Genomic DNA, 21123 nt, shown 5'->3' on the forward strand with positions numbered 1-21123 from the left:
CCTCCGTACACATACTTGCACATATATTTATGTACGTATGTAATCCGCTCTTTGTGCGATACTCACCGCAAGCGTTGATGTGTCTGCCGCTGAAGGTTCTTCTCTCGAAATGCGCATGGTATTTTTTTTCCCACAAACCCCCGTCGGACGCGGCGCGGCGCGCGAACAACAACCATTTCAAGTACGGGAAAACACGTAGCCGACGAGACCACTTCTATGGCCGCCTTGACTTACTCTTCGCTAATGTCCACCGCGATTTACGTACGCGTAAACGTCATACATGTGTTGTGCGCGCTTCTCGTTCCGACGCGCGCTGTCCATTTACGTTCGGGACCGGAGACCGTTCGACATCGATCCCGTACGAGTCAACGACAAGGCGAATAAAATAATTAGCCACCGAGAGGGAACGAATAAATAAAACTCGTTTTTCTTTTGAATAAATATTCGACGAGATTTCAACTGCACGTGCATCTGTAAGCCTGTGCGCTCGCAAACGTGTTACGATTAGAATGACGCAAGGGTGTCGACCGGAAAAATTATAATTTTTCGTAGGCACTTGTTTGTTCGTACACGTCTGCACCCGTACCGATCATCGTTTCCGTGTAGTTGTCCCCAGTCTCGCCGATTGCACGCGTCACACTCGCATTGGAATTCCGCGTGCAAATCGTAGGACCGGCGTGTTTCCGGTCCAAAGGGCAAACTTCACCGTGGGCTCCGGCACTTTACTTACCGTACACATTTCGACCGGCGTCGACAACGTATTACCATGTTTGTGTGATAATCGTCGCTGGCGAACGATCGGAACAGGCGGAAACGTGGGATAGGACGAGAGTAAGGGCACACGTGGATGGATTCAAAACGCAACGTGTAACAAAGAAAAAAAAATCTATTGTTTATTGAATATTATTTACAACACAACGACTTAATGTTAAAAATAAATTAAAAAAAAAAATTATATGTATATATACATATAATCGTTATAACTATTGAAAAAACACGGCTACAGCTTAAAAATAATATTACCTATTTAATATGTGTATTATCTTCGATAATTTTTCTAATTATAATTTTTATTATGATAATAATAATAATAATAATAATAATAATAATAGTAGTAGTAGTAGTGGTATTAGACGACTGAAATATTTTTTAAAAGAATCGCAATCAAACCCATCCGATGCGTTAAACCGCAATATACAGTATCTACGAACGAAACAATACAGGAATATACGACGGACGACGTTAAAACGTATTCTTTACTTTTGTATATGTAGATAACAACATTTGTTAATAAATATCTGTTACGTTCAGTCCAAGTCTAACGGTTTGTTTAAAACGATAAAACTTATAAAACGTCGTCGAAAAAATATTCAACAACGATTATTATACGTTATCCGAAAAGGTCATATATACTACGTCTTATCTATCAGTGAAATGTTTAAAACTTTGTACCGTTTTACTAACAATTACAATAGGATACATTCTACGCGTTCAAATATTAAAAATAATAATGGATAAATATAAATATTATAATAAAGTATATTGAATATTGCAATTTGCCCGGCTCGTTATCGGTCCATACCGACACAAAAGATAAACAATATATTATTTTTTTTTTTTTTTGTATACAACTCGAACGAGTGAATATTATATTTACAATAATGACAGAAAATAAAAACGAAACAGTAATAAAAATCTAATAAAATAAAATATAATCAAATAAAACTAATCGTTCGCTACAGGTAGGTGGAACTGCTCCGAACGTTTGTACTACTTCAACTCGGAAGCTCTAAGCGTGCGCGTCCATTTTCCATGAAATTTTGCCTGTTAAATATTACACACCATTGAAATATAATCGTATACGGGTGGAGGGGGGGGACTTCAAAGGCATCTTTACACACGACGAATAAATATTATCGATTTTTAATCGGAGGGGGAGGGAGAGTGAGAGGAAAACAGAAACCGACAATTATCCGCAAGTGTTAAACGCACGAACAATCGGAACAATACGTCGTATCCTCCGTACGAACCACGGTAACGGTTCCTGAATTATATTCCACCGGAAAAATTAATCCGAACGTCAACGAAATCGTCGTCGTTTTTCACCGGGATTGACGTTGGATCTCGCGCGAACAAGCGGACGCGAAAAATGGGAAAAAAATGTGTACGGTTCGTAAGGATAAAACGCGTGGAAACGCGGGTCGGCCGATTGGGGAAACGGTCGCGCCCGCGATCGCAAACAGAAACGCGTTACGATGTTCGGTTCGATAACGGAAAAAGGACAACCGGATGAGTGTGTGGGGGGAAGGTTTGCAGTGGAACGAGAGTTTCGGTTTTCGTACGGTATATTCGTTGGGTATGGGGGTGAAAACGCAAATACCGATGCCTTTTTCGAATGAGAAATATTGATAACAATAACAATATAATGATCGTTACTTGTAAAGCGCGTTGGCCTTGACCGACAGCCCGGCGGCGACTTTTTCGATGTTCTTCATGTTCTCCATCTTACGGATCGCGTGAAGCGGTATGGCGGCCGGCATCTGGTGCTGCGAGGGCATCCTGGACGTGGCGGCCGGGGCTGGCGTGGTCGCGCTCGTCCTGTTTTTGATGCTGCTGTTGCTGCTGCAGTTGTTGGCCGCCGCGGTGCTCGCGGCCACCGATGCCGCGTATTGGGCCAGCTGCTGCTGGTGGTGCCGGAACAGTAGCACCGAAGGGTTGGGGATGTGCCGAACGCCCTGGTTGGGCGGCCCGTGCTTGGGCTTGCAGGCGTCTGCCGCGGAGGGGCCGCGGGACGAGACCTTGGCCTGTGTGGGTTTGTTGTTCAGCGGGCCGGTGGCCGGAGAAGCGGAAGACTTGCACGAGAACGTCCCGGAGGTCGGTGGCACCGGTATCCGCAACGGCACGGTCCCACCGCCGTGCCGCTTCGGCGAACACGACCCGTTACCGCCGGCGGTGCTGCTCGCGTTGATGCCGGCGTGGTGCACGCCACCGCCGCCGAACCGTTTTTTCGGCTCTTGTTCCTTGCAGGACAGTGACGACGACATCTGCATGTTCCTGATGTGCACCGCGGTGTCGGACAGTGTCATCAGGTTCCGCATGACCGCCGACGGTTCGTACTGACCACCACCGTTGGCGTGTGACAACTTGTTGTGGTTGCTGTTGTTGTTGTTGTTGTTACCGACTGTCGAGGATGAGTAATGCTGCGGCCCACCGCCGCAATCCTTTCTGGACGATTTGCCCGACAGGTCCAATGCCGAGTCGTTCTGCGGCGACCCGTTTTCTAGCGATATCGTCACGCTAGACTTCTTCGGCTCGTCGTGCTTCGTCCCGATATTGTTATTGTTGTTGTTGTTGTTGTTGTTCGTATGGTTGTTATTGTTGTTACCGGTGGGACTTCTGTTCTGTGGTATGATCGTTATCGACGGTTTACTGGCCGACTTGATGGGAATGACCGCGGGCACAGGTTTCTTGGTTTTGGGCCTGCTGCCGGGGGACCGCGGACGCTCCTCGTATTGCTGTTCTTTGGACTTGGCACTGGCCTTCGGCACGTCTGCCGCTACGGCGGCCGCTGGTGGAGAGGTGGGCGGCCCGTTAACGCGGACGATCTCCAGCGACGGCCGTTTGTTTTCGAAGTCCCGATTGCCCGTCAGCATGAGCGTTTTGTCCTTTTCCATCTTCATCTTCTCCTCGGCCGTTATTATACTGACCGTGATCGACGACGGGGGCATAATGATCATCTTTTGCTGTTGCTGCTGTTGTTGTTGCTGTTGCTGCTGCTGCTGTTGCTGTTGCTGCTGTTGCTGTTGCTGCTGTTGCTGTTGCTGCTGCTGCTGCTGTTGCTGTTGCTGTTGCTGTTGCTGCTGCTGCTGCTGCTGCTGATGTTGCTGTGACTCCGCGCCGACGTTTGACTGCTGCTGTTCGACGGCCGGTTTTGATTTGGGCCGCGCGACTCGGATCGGTGGCTGTGCAACGGTGTCCTTGGACGACGACTTCTCGGACCTAGGAGGGTCGGCTACGGTCTGCGGCGACAGCAACGTAGCGGGCGCCTGGGACTTGCACGCATCGACGGCCGGCTGTTGTACTTCCGCCTGCGTTTTGGTCTCTTCTCTGGATTTCTTCGGCGCGATAATGCTGTCGCAAGACTGTTCCGACAGCACGGAGTCGTCTTCTTTGTACGACGACCTGCTCGGCGACGACATCACCGACGAAGCCGAGGATGTGCTACCGCCGTTGCAGTGTTTCGCACCGTGTCTGTGGTGTTTATCGTCCTTGTGCCGATATCCCGGCAACGTGTTCAGTTTCACCTTGAGCTTCATTATATCCCTGTCGGGAGAGTGAACGATGGTCGCCGTCTGCGGAGGTGACTGCGAGATCCTACTCCGCTTGTGATGATGGTGGTGTTTGGCTTTCTTGTTCTTTCTTTTGTTCCGTCCTTCCGACTTCCAGTGTTTCTCCTTGATCACCTTCTCGTATTTTTCTTCTTCTTCTTCTTCTTCTTCTGCAGCTTCTTCGATGGCTTCGTCGATGACGAACATCTGGCTAGTCGTTTCGTCGTTGTTCACTTCGTCTTCGGACATGTTTGACGATATCCTTAGGCGACCGATATCGTCGTCGTCGTCTTCCTCGATGATCTCTTCGATATCCTGTTCGTATTTGGAAAAGTCTTCATCGGACTCCTGGAAATCCTTATCTTCGTTACCGTTACTATTCGTTGTACTTTGTAAAAGACTATCGAATAAACTTTTTTTCGGTTCTGGTTCGTCATCTGAAATCACACGGTTCCTCTTCCGCTTTTGAGAAGCCTTTCTTTCCGATTCCAGTCTTTCCATCAAAGGTTTTGAATCTAAGCTCGTATTCGAAGCATCGTCGCAATCGGAAATGCTTTTGGACGACATGAATGGTAAAGAAGAAGACGCTACACTATGACAATCTTCATCTACATCTACGTCCTCTGCTAATTCTACCTTTTCCTCTACTGGAACAGCAATAGTAGATTTTTCTAGGATTTGGAAAAATAGTTCCAATGGTGAGGTCTGAAAAATAAAAATAGGAAACTATAGAATCGACTAACACAATTATAGGCTGTAATAGTACAAGAGTATTACCTGTTTCCATTCGAAGCAGTAAGCGATATCTATTAATGACAAATGATCGGGTAAATATTCTGTTGAATGAATGATTTCCACCTGTAATATAATAAATATAAAATTAATTTTTTTTCCGAAATAAAATTAAAACGAAGTTCAAACTAAAGAATATATTAATATCTTAACACCAGTCAATATCAATCATACTTTAGATCATGGCAATTTATAAACCACGAAAAATGATTTAACAACGTAAATATTACCCATAAATAAAATATGTATAGTACTAAATTGTATCAAATCAATATTAAATGTTATTTGTAAAACTATTATCAAATATTAATCCTAAAAAGGTTTAAGAAATCGTTACCTGGTGTTGATCAGTTAGAAAATATTTCAGTACGATAAACTTTTTCAGAAGTTCCACAGTAACGGCGGCCGGGCATTTAAGAAATTTTCGGTGTGAGATCTATCAAACAGAAACAAAATGTATTCAACAAAAACTCTTAAAATAATAATAAAGAAAAGATAACACAATATTTTTTTAAAAAAAAAAAAAAAAACATAAATCACACTCCATAAATAATGGAATTGGCAGTATGTTAAAACTCAATTTATTCACCTTTAAATCTTGGTTCGGCGCATCGTGGTTTTCCTCTTCGCCGTCCACCAGAGCCTTCGGCCTGTAATAAAAAAATGAGATAAAAAATGAAAATAGATTTGCTTTTAGTCTTGAGAATACACGACGTGTCGAGGGATGAAACCTGTAATTCTGATGTTACAAACGACTAGTCATTTATCCCCAGGGGTTTAGGAGGTCTACTATATATATACTACGAGTGAAAGTACACGGGAGCTTATCAATAACCAGACTAGGGTTGAAGAATTCAGTCGACTACCCAAGACCGCGGTGGGTTTTATTGCATTTCCCGTTTTTTTACGCACTGCCAAACTCGTTTCGTCGGAAGCATAAAAAACAACAATACCATCGTGTTTACCAACCGCTAATCCTGTGTTAACACTTTGTCTATCATTTAGAGCCAAACGGTGAGCAAAGAAAACTAACACACCGGTAATTCGACGAGGCGTGACACGCTGCTGCGTATAAATTACTGTGATTTGCTGTTCGCCCATCGGACCGGTCCGACAAAAGGAAAACAATACATAACACACAACATTCAGAAGTGGCGTAACGCGCAGGTTGGGTACACACCCAATACCTCGGGTCTTGGTATTTCTTACATTTAAAACATCGTTTAGGTCCCGCAACGATTCGGACTGGACGGACTGCCGCGCAGCCGACGAAGCAACACACAATCGACACGTAATTGCACATCACAAGATGAATAAATGCCGTGCGCGACGGTCAATAATCGCGCGTATACACGGATAAATATACGCGCGCCGAATCCGTAGATATTAATCAAACTCTGCCCCTCGGGTCATATAATAAACCGGACTACTGTTCCGCGGTCGATAAATAACGCGCGTTTATCATCACACCGAAAAAAAAAACATCGGACACAGCGCGCGACCCACTCGTAATGAATACATATTTGTTTAATAACATAAACCCAATATGTTTTGTCCCGAATATTTATACTAGGTTTTTTTTTCCTTGGCACGCACATATTATACATGTGCGATAACCCCTCGGCACATAAATCGCTGACACCGTCGTCGTTAGAGGGGCGCGACGCGTCCCGAGTTTAAAAACGGCTCCCCGAGGGTTGGACGATTTTTAATCAAACGCGCATACGTCCGTATCAGTGGAACACCGCCACCGCACCTCTACGTTTCGCGATCAAAATGTACCAAGACCCGATTGTCAGGATTAAAAATTATATTCGTGCGGATGCGTAGTCGTTCACCGCAGCAGTGGTCGCGTTCTCGATAACTGCCGCGAGAGAGAAAAAAAATATAAACTTTCAACGAGAAAAAAAAAAAAGCTTTCGATTTTTTTATTCGCGCGTAATATATGCGTATGAATTACGATATACGTGTGCATTTACCGTTTCACGAGCGTTTAGTAAGATTTACAATTAAAATATCAAAAAATTATGTTTACATTTACGTCCGATGCATATATAGTGTTAAGACGAAAATCAAAAAGTAACAGACCGTAAAACGAAGCGTTCGGTAATGGGTCAGTTATTTCAGCGTTCTAATCTGGCTAACCGTCAAAACGTATCGCGTTCTATTTGCACCACTAAACAACGACGGACCACGCGTTGATTGAAACAATCTCTGATACGTCGCCAAAACGCACTGAACGCGTTCTCCGGTGCATTGGTTCCCGTGGTCAGCAAACACTTGAACAACACGTCAACAATTACCCATGAGCTACCGTCGGACGCGGTTGTGTACCACGACGATCTCAACGCGCCGCGCCGTGCACGTGCCCGCAGCTGCGCGACTTCAATGGAAAAACGTAGCCGGAGCGTGACAATCGTTACGATCAACCAGCAGGGCAGTGACATTAAAAAAACGAACGACGCATCTAGTTCACCTCAGAAAGCCCTAGTATACAACATAATGTACATTCGGACGTGTGACGTGTATTTACGGACTTTCACGTTTTAATACAACTGTAGTACCTGTCAGTGTACGACCGATTTTTAAAAATCGACGGAAAATCGTGGGTGGTAACACGTGTCTTTATTGTAAAAACAATCGCATACACCTAAAATTAAAAACTCTATTTCGCAATGCATCAGTCGTATGCCTACATGAACAATCTAGTGCTCACGATGTACCGAAAGCGTACAATTATATCGACACGAAACCGACCTGATAACTTTAGTCTTAAACCAACTCACGCATACGGCCAAAAACCGTATCTAGACGATCCGAAAAAACACTGTTTAACTAAAACTAACATTAACAGTAATATTGCGGGCAGGCTTCTGTGAACCGTAACGTCTATACAGTCTTAAAAGCGAATAAACGTTGACGATACATTTTTATTTTATTCATTCTCTATATTATAGATATAACAACGATAGCCGTCTACACCGCATCCCTTAATCAATAGGATTCCCTATACAACTCTATACGTACTAATAAGAGACCGAAGTCGTGGATGTTCGGTCGGAGCGCATACGCACAAATTGAAATATCGACGGAAATTATGGACACCCTTGCTATTGTACCGACTGGAAAAACATAAACATCCCTATACAAGTCACGCGCCACTTGACCCCCGACCGGCCCGAGAAAATCGTTTATTGTTGTAAATTATGTTTGTATATACATATTACGTACGTGTATGTGTGCAAGGTTTGTGGTGAGCACCGATTCACTCGTGACACGCTCCGTTTATCAGTACACGTGGGTTTGTATATTTTTTTTCCACGCTCCCTCTCCCTCCCCCTTGCAATGCTTCCTACGTTGCGGCCCACAGTGCGGTCACAGCACGAACGAACACAATAAACGACCCTTCCCAAAAGTTTTTTCCCGATCATTTTCCTTTCTTTTCATTCCTTTCGGGAGTCCGTTACAGAAACGGCCACGTCGGTACCAAAGTACGTTTAATCAACGCTAATTAATTTTGCGTTAGCAACACCCATCGTGCTACTATTATTATGATTATCAATTCCGCATTGAAATGTCCCATTTTTTCCATTTCAATTACTCTTATAGTCCGATAGATACGATAGCACAGTTGCATATAAGAAAACCAAACGACGAAAACGTTTCACTCCACTCTGCAACGATCCAAAAATGAATTACTCTCAAAAAAAAAACATAATCTATTCAATTTTTACGACACAAATCAATGGGGACTACCGGACAAAAGAGGCTTTGAATATCGTCACACGTTATACGTTATATCGTCATACGTTTTTAAATAGTATATAATAGTATTATAAAAATATATATATATTATCTTATAACAGACCTACCTAACAACTAGTGTTTACTAGAAACAATAATTTACCAACAATCAATAGTTACATTATTCTTGCATTTTATTGTCGGAACGTTATAGGCTATCGTACGTATCATTCGTAATTGCTGCGATTTTAGTCCAGACACTAAGGAATATCAAAACATAAATGGTCGTTTTATAAGGATATTTGCTCTTTAAATAGTATACTCTTAACACAGACAATATATCTAAATAAATGTATCTATCCATAGTCAAATGTATTTGAAAAATATGTAACACACATTGATTTTTGTCTAGGCTATAAGAAATATATTGTTTACGTTAATAGTGTACAAAGAACATAACCAGAAGCTAAATCAATACAAAAACCATTTGTGATGATCTATAGTCACATCCAGATGCGTACCAGACTAATGCATGGTATAATTTAATAACTGTACCAAAAAACCGCGTAGCGGTGAAAGTCTTCCAATAACAGACGCACGCGTGTGGGAGGCGGTAATCGTTATTTTTCACAGCAATCACCCGTTAGAGCAACAAATGTCACGAGCTGCATTTTTTTTATTTATTGTTTATAACGGACGTCAAATTATCAGAACGACCCCAGTCGTTTCTTTAGGCGATTCTCATTCATTATTCATTCGGTTATTGGATTCAGACCGGCACAACGACTTATTAGATAATACGCGGTGTACGCATACTTCGTGTATATTGTATTTTCAATATAGAAGTTCTACGAACGACCAGTTTACGGTTTGAATACATAATACACACACACACACACACGCTTAAATTTAAATCAACGTCATTACGTTTTTCAGGGGTTTCTCGGTCATTGAAATGTCGTATAAAACAATATGAGTGTAAACGAATAATATTTACCCGGCGTCTTCGACGTGATACTGCAACACGACACTGACGAGGTCGTCGGGCGACAAATACAATTCTTTTAGGGGCAAAGCCCTACGGTCCATTTCCTTGGCGTACAGCCCGGGCACTATCTTGTACACCAGCCTTTCCAATATCTTGTCCCGTCTGCAAACGTCAATCGCGTTGTTATTGCAATACACATCGTAATGTAATGAACACACACGCGGTGAAACCGTAAACGGACGCTTACCTTATGCTCAACAGCGGCTTGGTCTTGTGTAGCTGCACGTCACATATAGGGCAAAACCGGCTCGTCTCCAAGTATTTGACAATGCAAGACCGGCAAACTAAACATAAACAATTTCAACATAAATATATATATATATATATATATATATATAAAACAATAACTGCTATATCAATAATAATAATAATATTTGTATACGTTCGAAAATGTACTACTGGCGCGGTAAGGCGTTGTTAATCATATCGTGAGCCGACTGTTCAATATAGTATTATGTTGCCTCCTCAGAGTGCGCGTGCGTGTGCAATTATCCTTAAAAGGTACCGCTGGAAACCGGCTCGCGCGTACGCTCTCGCGACGGTAATATCGTCGTCGTACGCGATAAAGAAATAAAACCTACAGCAACGTCTCGTTACCCGACCGATCAGTGTTCCGTCACGTCTCGAGCCTAATCTAAATATTACACGCGTTGTCGTCGGAATTTCGAATTCAACCAATATCGTCACGCTACTGCTCCATAGCGCAGGCCATGTCTTTTTCGAATCGAAATCGTACAAGGACTCGTAACACCGGGGGAGACTTACGGTACACGATTAAGTTTTTAAAATAATCAATCGTCGGACGCGAACGCTGAAGGCGAAACGTCGCATTCAATGTCGAGGATACATTTTACGTGAAAAATTAAAATACGCATACAGCGGTGTAGATCTAACGCGACATCGCTGCGCATTCGTAACGGTTATCGAATTACATCGGGACGGCTTTTACGTAAAAGCGAAAACAACATCGTACGAATGCGGACGCGATCGTCTAGGATTTCGGTTAGGGTACGCGACGCGAGATATGATTACGCCGAGAAGCAAATCACAATGGTGCACGTATTGCACACATCGAAGTATTCGTAATCGTCACGCATTCGCGGCGGATCGTGTGACGACCGTATTGTGGTCATACTACACGCGGCCATCGTTCCGTCACGAGCTTCGAAAATACATTGGATAATACGTGTGTATCATTATAATACAAGCAAATATCATATGTATATACTAATAATAACTGATTGTTATTCCGTTGAGCATAACGCGTAGTGTACGTGTAAGTGGAAGTGTAACCATATGGACCTGGAAATGCGCTGTTTACGGTTCGCAATCGGCTGATCAAGACGGAACACGATTACAATGCTTTTCGATACGCACGCGAAGACGAAATAATAGTAGGCACTACTACTGCGGCGGCGGTGGCTTCGACTGTTTCATACGGCAGTGATCGACAAAGGATCTATCATCCGTTGAACACGATCCAACGGACAAATCGTATCCCTGCACGCGTACACGGCAATATGGTGGATCGTGATGATATTGTGTTGCACACAGCTCTTCGTGCGCATATTGACGAGATAACGAAACGTGGAAATGCGCACAGAAATTACCGGCACACCGATAACGCGTATTGTCATTGCACCCCTGCACGTTCCGCGTATACAGGACCGAACTTAAGGGTCTCGGCGTCCCAAGGCAGCTACTAAAAAAGGGCCCTTTTATATATATATGTATTAATAACATTGCTTTTAATTTTTATGTATTCGACGTAATTTAACAACAAATTATATCATAACTATAAAACATACGTGTTAAATATAAATAAACATATTTATGAAAAATATTGATAATTTTAACGATACTATTTACATAATTTTTGAACTGTTACACGATGAATTTTTTCGCTGCAAAAGAACGTATGACTTCACTTTAGTCTACGGCTTGTATTATTTCTGACTCGAAGTACAACACGAAATGTATCCCCGTGTTGATCCATTTTGTGAGAAATTTTTTTTTTGTGTTTGGCCTAGGAAAGGTGCGGACCTCTGGGCAACTACCTAATCTGCATAGGTTGAAGTTCGGACCTGCATGTATACAATTAGGAACGACCGCACACTCTCCTTTGGTTTCCGATAACGATTTAACAGCGTCTCGGATACGATTGTGTCGAATGCCGTCTCAATATCACCGTGTACCGAACCGACGATGTACCCCAAGTATCAATTACCGCGCGCATGTGTTGCGAACAAAGAAATACATCGATGGGTCAATATTCAAAGACCAAACCAGTGTTTGCAGGATGATTACTGCAAACGACTTGGGTAAGAAAACGTGACGACAATAATTTTGTCAGCGCCATGAAACGACATTTCTACCGTAGCAGCAGTAACGCCAACGACGATTTGTCATGTGAGCTATTGTGAATAGGACCGGTTGGACGACGGTATACAAGTCAGTGCGTTCCATTCGGAACGTTGAGCGAAAAGAAAGCATAGTTATTTTCGGACGGACGGAGAAAACCGTTGATTCGAACTGTGTTCGAGCGAAAAGTTTGCGAATGTAATCCGTTGGAAAAAAAACACGATCTCGTACCGGAGGAATAATAATTAACAGCGGTGGAACGATCGGGAGATCAATGGACCGTGGGAAAACGACCTTGGCAGGGCACAATCAATTGAAACGGCAACCGATTCCAAAATATCATCTTCCTTATATTTTTTCATCTGTTGTACAAAACAAAACACAATGATCGTTATTCATTAGCAGCACTGAGTACTCTGTCCGCAACCTAACCTGCGAGTTGCGACCGACACCGCCACGGTGGACTTAATGAAACTTCGTTGTTATTATTACCGCGAGCGTTTATTTTTTCCGTAGATTACGTAGCACAAAAAACTGCTGAGCGTTTACGAACATTACACTTAAAATAAAGAAGACAACTATGCCGTTCGTCGTGTTCGACCGCGTGTCCGTGTGGATACGTATAACAATTATTAATATAGGTACAGCAAATTGTAAAATGCTTGTAAACTATTTCTGAAGAAAAAAAAAACGTTCATATTTTTAGGCATACCACCAACGAATCGTTTCGGATCACATGTAAGTGTACTGTTTATTTGAAATTTAAAACAATAAGTTTCCCGGCGAATACGTCGCGCAATAATTACAAAGAAATTAATTCAGACATTGAACGGTTTTGGCCTTATTCGTCGTGATGTAGATACAAACGAAACTTATAAACTTATATATAAGTCATAACAGAGTAAGAAAATAACCAAACTCGGCGGTGTGTAAAACAATCATTGCAAATTATGAGGATCTGGTAAGAGAGCCGTGAGTTTGTATTAGCGTATAAAAATTAATAACCGTTAAGAAATACGGTTGACCGTCCCTAAATAATATTACATAATATAAGACGGTTTATTGTTTTGTACTACGGTGTTAAATCAAGAACCTTACGGATTACGGTAACCTTACGGACAATGGTGTGTGCAAACAACAAGAAGGCTTTTTAAACACACTGTGTGTTCATTAGAGGACCCCGTCAATGTGTGAATCGCAACATAAACAGTGTATTATAAACGTGTACCTTGAACTTTTCAATAGCACGCCGCTACTGTTAAACAAACATCGTTTTTTTTCCGCACATCGATCACGATAAATAAAAAGATCTATACGCGAACGCGTAAAAAAAAAAAAAAATACCGACAAACCCGATTCGGAAACGAAATCGCGAGCACTGCGTTTGCATTCGACCCATTATTTTACTTTACGTGTTTCTCACGTACACAATGTCGAGGACGCTCTCGCTCTAATCGTCGGCAATTAGTGACTGAGCAGCTATAGCATCGTGCGTACGCAGAAAAATATCTCGTAAAAAAAAAACGTTAAGTAATAAACCGTACGAACAAATGCGTACGCGCGTAAATCCGGTAACCTTTTTGTAATGTCGATCAAACGCATATTTTTTCTTCCCCTAATACCCATACACGACTCAAATCGTAATACGTGTCGCGAGAGCCGTTCACAACGAGTTATAAACCCACACGGTGTTGGTGTAATGAACGCGATAATGAATAAATAAGATATGTATACTTACACGAGTGAAGGCACTCGACGATTGTTGTAGGGTCGACGTAGTAGCCGGCGCACAGGACGCATAATAAATGCGGGTTCAGGCTTTTCAACAGTATCCTATTTGTTTCGTTCATGGCTGTCAATGGCTCTGTAAGGGAGGAATAAAAAAAAAAATTAAAAAAAAAAACTAATATATATTTTTGTTAAACAAATTTGACACGTTCGTGACTGTTAACAGTTCCTAAAATCAACATTCATAAAATCTATTATGATGTTGATGACTTTTAACATTATTTAATACACAATATGTGAACGCTCTATCCCTGGCCTATTGTGAGATAGCAGACTGTAATCAGTCTTCGTTGTGACGACACAAAACATCTTACAACGAGTAGTAACTTCTTTTACAAATGTTCAATTATAATGTTTTAACATGGCAGGTTAGGCCAACTAATACCGATGTGTACACAGTTTAAGATTATAAACGTGAAATTTTAAATTATTAAATTAAAGATATGTACTAGCTAAAAGAAATTAAAGCATGTTGATACTATATTGTTACGTATATTTTTCAATTTAAATAAACAAACAAATAGTTTTATACAGAAATAAATAAATAAATGCTTAGTCTGGAATATTATTATATTTGTAAAGTAACGACCAGTTTCGAATAAAAAATTCATCATTAGGTCGCGCGACTACAGTTTTTCTAGAATTTTTTTTATTAATTAGTATATATAATATTAATTTACAAACGTTACCCATTTACTAATTTTTAATTTTTATTTATATTTACCGATATATTTATAAGGCAATTAATATTTATTAGAATATTATATAGATCATAAATCATACGGATGAACTTGATATCTTTTACAGAAATAATGGTTCATGTAATATTTCACATTGCGCAACGTTAATTTTTTATTACTATGTAAATACTATAAATTATTTTCATATTTATATAGATAATGCGTACATAAGCTTATCGATAAATACATACTTAATGTATTAGATCTATAATTAAAATATATAATACCAACTATATATATATATATATATATATATATATAGTATAAGTTTTTGTCGGTCCCACCCAATTAAAATATAATACAATCGATCCTTTAAATGTGAATGTGCTTTCTCAAACACTTTGATGGCACAAACCACTATGAATATAATTCATAGTCGGATTTTCTGCGCTCTTTGTACTTATCGTGCAGTGTTGGCATAAGACACACAAAGACGTACACACGAAATCCAAGGAAAATGAACTAATGACTAGGGGCGACAAACGCGCTGGGGGATCAGTGATTCATTTCATTAAAAAGATTAAACGATATTCAGCGATGATAAACACGAATAACGGTGGTTTTCTTGGATATAACGAACGGTAAAATAAAATGTAACGTTTCTTTTTCTACTACGCGAATCTTTATTTTCTAGTTAGTCTTTTCAAAAAAAAAAATATAATAAGAACGAGTAATGAGGTCTTCTCATCTTCCCTCTTAACTTTTCAATTTGTGGAATTATTCACCCCACGCTTTCTTAAAAACCACAGGTCGGGGAGGGCGTTTTCGCCCTCTATCAATGGTTGGTCTTTTAAGGGGTATACAATATAACATCGAATGAAAGAAAGCAATTGTATTGTTCTTGACACATATCATTTAGAACTTGGACGATTCTCATTATTATACAATTTTACAACCTCGGGCACGTATGAACAGAATATTAGCTTAGGCCACATTGCACCGCCCACTCACCCTAAAAATCTTTTCGTTTATCAAACTGACAATGGTGTTCACAACAATTTTACGATTTATTTAGTCTTATAAATTCTTAATCTATCTTTGAATTACACTATAAACGTGTCAGTTAAAAAAAAACTTTAAATAGATAAAAAATATGATTGGAAAATAGCCCGAAAAACGTTACGTTACATATTTTGTACCACACATTCTACATGAATATTCTTAAGGGTAATGGTGAAAATTTGTATTTTGTAGTTACCTCTACAGTATTAACTTCCGTTTATATTATTAATTAGTATTAACTAACTTAAAACATTTTTCACATCCACACGTAGACGAATGAGCAGTACACCAGATAACCTCGTTGTCGGGTAAAGCTAAGTAAAAAAAGTAGCTTTTTTTTTAGTTACTTCGAGTAATTTTTATTAAATATATATAAAGGTACAATCATTTATGAATATAATAACGATTAAGTAATAGATATATTGTTAATTTAATTTGAAATGTGTTTCATTCAAAATATACTATTGGGAATTAAAATAACAACACGATACGTTTATGATAAGTATGGTTTCAAGTAGGAAGTCTATAAAACGCTATGTGTACATCTTTGTATATATATATATATATATATATATCAAAACTAAATCGGAACCAATTAGTGTAACGTGGTATTTAAGATCCATTAAAGATTTATCTTTTTTTTTTTTTACACTATTATTATTGCATTCGACCGAGGGAAAACACCTTTAGACAATCCAAACCCTTCGAGCGCGCCCCTTCCCCAATTCCTTCGCACCGCTAGCCAGCAACGAAAACAACACAAAATTAGATTAACGCCCCGCCGACTGCGGCGCCGTGGGGTCGCTCTAGCGAAGTAAAAGTATTATATTATAGCTTTTTATTTAATCGCATTATCGAAGGGGGTGGTGGTATAGCCCACCGAGAAGTCGGCTTTACTCAAATTCACCAACGCCCCCGCCGCCCGCACATAAATCATCGTTAAACGCACGCCGTTGTCGTCATGTGCAGAATGCAGTCACGGCGTCAGTCAAGTGCTCGAGGAATCGATAAAAGTTCGTAGGCGCCACGCACGTTATCTATGCATTTTATTCACGTCACGCGATACACACAGCGGACCACGAGACCCAACAAAATATTTTGTTATATATATTACGAAAATACAATTTTGAAAATTTTGAAAATATTTTAAAAAAAAATGAAAAAAAAATGACCAATGTAATTATAATAATAAATTCGGACTTTGAATGTTCGATCATGATTTTTCCAGGAGAGGAGTAATAGTTTCCATATATTGTTGAAAAAAGGATCGATATAGTGTCAATAATAAATGATGTCCTTACCCGATGTTGCCGCTTTTTTAAACCTATAGATCTAAATTTTTTGGTGACATGCATTTTAACACATAATGTAGCAGTGATCAATTTTAACGTTTAATACATTCTTACATGAGTATATACACATTGCCTATATATTAAAAAAAATTATGACCTTACCCTGACGTTGTTAATTTTTTTAAACCTATAAAACTAAATTGTAACCTAACCCCAACACGTATTTACAGAAACACTGTTATTTATTAAGAACAATACTCATCACTATCTTACAAAATCCTTAGGAATATAACAAATAGGTATTGTTTAGGTCATATATTATATGTCACTAGTTTAAACAGAGAATTAATTTTTTAACGTTAATATGTTTATTAATAATTATAAACCGTAAAACAAGCAAAACTCATTTTTTGAGATAACTTAGCCGACATGGATGAAGCTAATATAGGCTAAAAGGACTAAGATCAAACCACCCAAAAATATTAATGGAACTTAATTAATGATATTCCATAAATAAATAATCGATTTTAACCCATCCAAAATTTGGGTAAATATTTTTTTGATATAGGTATTTATCAATTACTATTTATTTTCTTGTTTTGAAGCTAATACTGAAATTATAAAATTTGTATTTTTTTAAATTTTTTTTGTACCTGCAGTATGATGAATAAGAGTATTTTCGAGAATATAAAATGTGGTTTATCATTCATCTGCTTAAAGACTAAATATTTTATACTTCAAATTTTCTCGATATAGCGACGGTGAACAGTAGAAGATTTCAAAAAAGACATACCGCCAATTAGTCTCAGATGGGATTGTTTTTAGAGTACCTACGTATTTATCGTAGTATATATAACATACTCGATAAGTCTACGCATGAATGTACCGTGTAGGACAGGAGTTCAAAGTTTCGTAGGATTTTCGAATACAAACATTTGACGAAGATAGAATTAAACATTAATGAAGCAAAACAAAAATGCTCGGATGTACACATGCAATACGATTTCATGCAAGTACCTCCTCGCGTCATAACTCGCGTGACCGTACTTCGATCCACTGCAATGACACCGTATACATTTTATTTTTTATATTACGTACATATTTTCAATACATAATCAAAACACTCGAAACCCATGGGAACGATAATACGATTACGCTGTGTGCACGGTAGAAGGATTGTGGGAGGGAATACGTAAACGCGTTCGAGCCGCGAAGACACACTACGTGAGCGCCACGTGCGATATTTGTTATCAGGCTTCAGGACTTAATGCACAAGCACGTTCTTGCGGACTAAATTAAGGTGAACCTCTCAAAATTCTTAACATTGCAATTTTCCTTATTTCGATTACGTTATTTGAAAAGAAAAAATTCAAAATACTTTTATCAATAACACATTCACATGAAGTTGGTCTTTGTTAGCAAGAAAATACGAAAATCGTGCAAAGGAAATATGAAAAAATGCATAGATACACATTTTAAACACTTTGAAATTGATTGTTTATTGTTTTAAATACACTTTTATCTTTTGATCGCTACCATATTTTGAAAATAAAATTATTGAAAACGCGCATAACATGTGCGTGCATAGGTGCGCATTAAAGTCAGGGGGTTTACGCTTATAATGGCTTAGAGTGTTTTCTTTTTTTCGACGGTCACAAAGTAGTAATGCAGGCCACTAGAAAATCCGATGACGATAACGATTAGCAGCTTGTGTTTTAAATTGTATTCTTTACATTTTCTTTTTTAATCCGGTCAAGCGTCGAGAGCCGCGTTTTCCGTTATCCGCGCAGACTCCGGAGCCGCAACGAAACCGTAATAACGCACCGAAACGTTTTACACACGTGAAAATATGCACCTATCCCTGTTTACCATTTCTACCGCGCGCGGACTGTGCAGCGCGTCGTACACGACAATCGTTACGTTATTAATGTATACCAACCGCCTTATTGTATTAACCGACAGCCCCCTCGCGCCTACCACACGGCCGGTACGCGGAGGACGCGCAGTCGGTGTGAAACGCGCGCGCGCGTCTTGGTCCGTTAAACTTACAAATAGGACCGTAATTACGTATGCCGCGCACCACCGCCGGGTCCACACACACACATTACGCGTAACCTCGCGAGCGGTAATGGTTTTGGCGGTTATACACCCGTACACACGCACGGTCGTTGGCAATAGATAAAAACCGCGGTTCGTATTGTGCACAAGCTGCTCGGTGTATCCCGAATGTGTATTCGACGCGCGATGCTATCGATTCGACCAAAAAGTTGCACGTCGTCCGTGGGATATCGCACGTCGCGGAATACATTATCTCACGAGTTGTTTCTTTCTAAACCTCCTTCCGTTTTTCGATGTACGCACGTTCAAGTACCATTACGTGTACGTACGCGTGTGTGAATTGATGCTAACACCGTTCGCGAATCTTGCAACGCGCACCGAGTACAAAACCGACCGACGTGTCGGCGGCACGTAGACGAGTTCACGCCGCAGCGGAGGGAAGTTTGTTGAATTCTTTAATAACGTTCATCGTTCCACAATCAGGATGAATGGGCTACCGCTGTGGCATTGCATTACGTACACCGTGACCAACACCCATGACGGCGGCGCGGTCGTTCCCATGGAACCGTTCGGTTTTTTTTTTTTTTATTCTTTTACTATTACATTATTTTTGTTTTTTTTTTCCTCGCAACCGGTCGCGAGTACATTTATCCGCTGCCGCGAACTACTCCGGTGAATTTTCTCCATGTGCTCTCCTACCCCCCCCCATTACCATCGATGATATTTTTCTTTTCCGTGTAACGAAACCATACGTCACCCAACACGTAATAATACGACGAACACAATATTCAATTCTCGTGGTAAACGTTAGCCGAAAAAACACCTGTTTATTCACGCACCGGCGACGCGAACTTTTAAACCTATAAGCTGGGTCTCCGCGGCGGCGGCATCGCCGTCCGTTGGAACCGACCAACCCCCGCATGAAAGCTGCAGTGTTGCCAACGAGTTTTCCCGCGCGGTCGGGAAAATTAGCCGCCGTCGCGTTATTGATCGCGGGGCCCACGGGCAAACTTGCGCACAGCGCCGCCGGGAACACCGGGTGCTACGACGACGTTCGCGACCGGACCGAGTGCAACAAGTGTGAAACGACCTTTTTTTTTCTCTTCGTGTATTTGTATTCGCCGCAGCCGACCGGGCGGCACACCGATCGATAGCGACAACGACTCAAAAGGATAGACGGTCGTCGTTTAGCCACAAAGAAATAATCCCCAAAAAAAGGGTTTTACAATTGTCTACACACACACACACATATATATATACATTTATACGAATAAGAACGAGAAGGGGTAAAAAAACAACCGTACGTCGTCCCTATACTACGACTCGTTCCGGAGGGTGTATTCGTCGCCGGTACGTGGGGAGAAGATAAATCGGTCGATCGGAATTCCGGTCGGACCGTGTACGTGGTACCATAGATAAGAAGCGACGCGTGCAGTGTTCGTGAACGCGAGCGCATGTCGTACACATATCGTGTGTGTCGTTAAAGTTTCGTGGCCCCACGAAAATCAAACGCAAAACCTATACGAAACGAAGATCAGAGCACAAGATGGTAACAACAATAACAGTAATCTTATCGACATAAAAATAATCATAGTAATATATATTTTTTTTTTTTTTTACCTCTTATCAACGGCGTGTAATGCGTTTTGGTATTAACGATACCGCGACGAAGGTATATTGTTATTGTTGAAACGCGCGACGACGTTCAGCGGCGTGACAACATTGCAACGTTGCCGGGCAGCTCAAACGTGTAGAAGCGGCGGCAACGTGGCGCTCGCACTTTCCACCGCGCGAAAAGCTATACGCGTAGCGAGACGCACGCACGCGACGAACGAACACGAGTGCGCACGAACACACGCGCGCGGTAGACGCGAACGAACGAACGCACACGCACGCACACTCCGATAGCGGTCGTCGTACCCGGGCGCATGCGTACCGACGGTAATACGCGGCGGCGGCGGCGGCGGCGG

General features: G+C 41.0%; 1 protein-coding gene across 1 annotated transcript; it reads right to left on the reverse strand.

The window, feature by feature from the left end:
* Window positions 1-1081: 1081 nt before the first annotated feature.
* On the reverse strand, window positions 1082-21117 carry LOC112684736 (putative mediator of RNA polymerase II transcription subunit 26). Its single transcript, XM_025556381.1, has 9 exons — window positions 20774-21117; window positions 14012-14137; window positions 10100-10196; window positions 9862-10014; window positions 5710-5770; window positions 5458-5556; window positions 5106-5186; window positions 2437-5033; window positions 1082-1824 (listed from the first exon to the last, which is right to left on the reverse strand). The coding sequence occupies exons 2-9, from the start codon at window positions 14121-14123 to the stop codon at window positions 1776-1778; spliced, it is 3249 nt and encodes a 1082-aa protein (XP_025412166.1). The 5' UTR covers window positions 14124-14137; window positions 20774-21117; the 3' UTR covers window positions 1082-1775.
* Between the last annotated feature and the right edge of the window lie 6 nt (window positions 21118-21123).

This window comes from Sipha flava, unplaced genomic scaffold (genome assembly GCF_003268045.1).
Source record: "Sipha flava isolate LNK unplaced genomic scaffold, YSA_version1 257_pilon_pilon, whole genome shotgun sequence".
NCBI classification, from domain to species: Eukaryota; Metazoa; Arthropoda; class Insecta; order Hemiptera; family Aphididae; genus Sipha; species Sipha flava.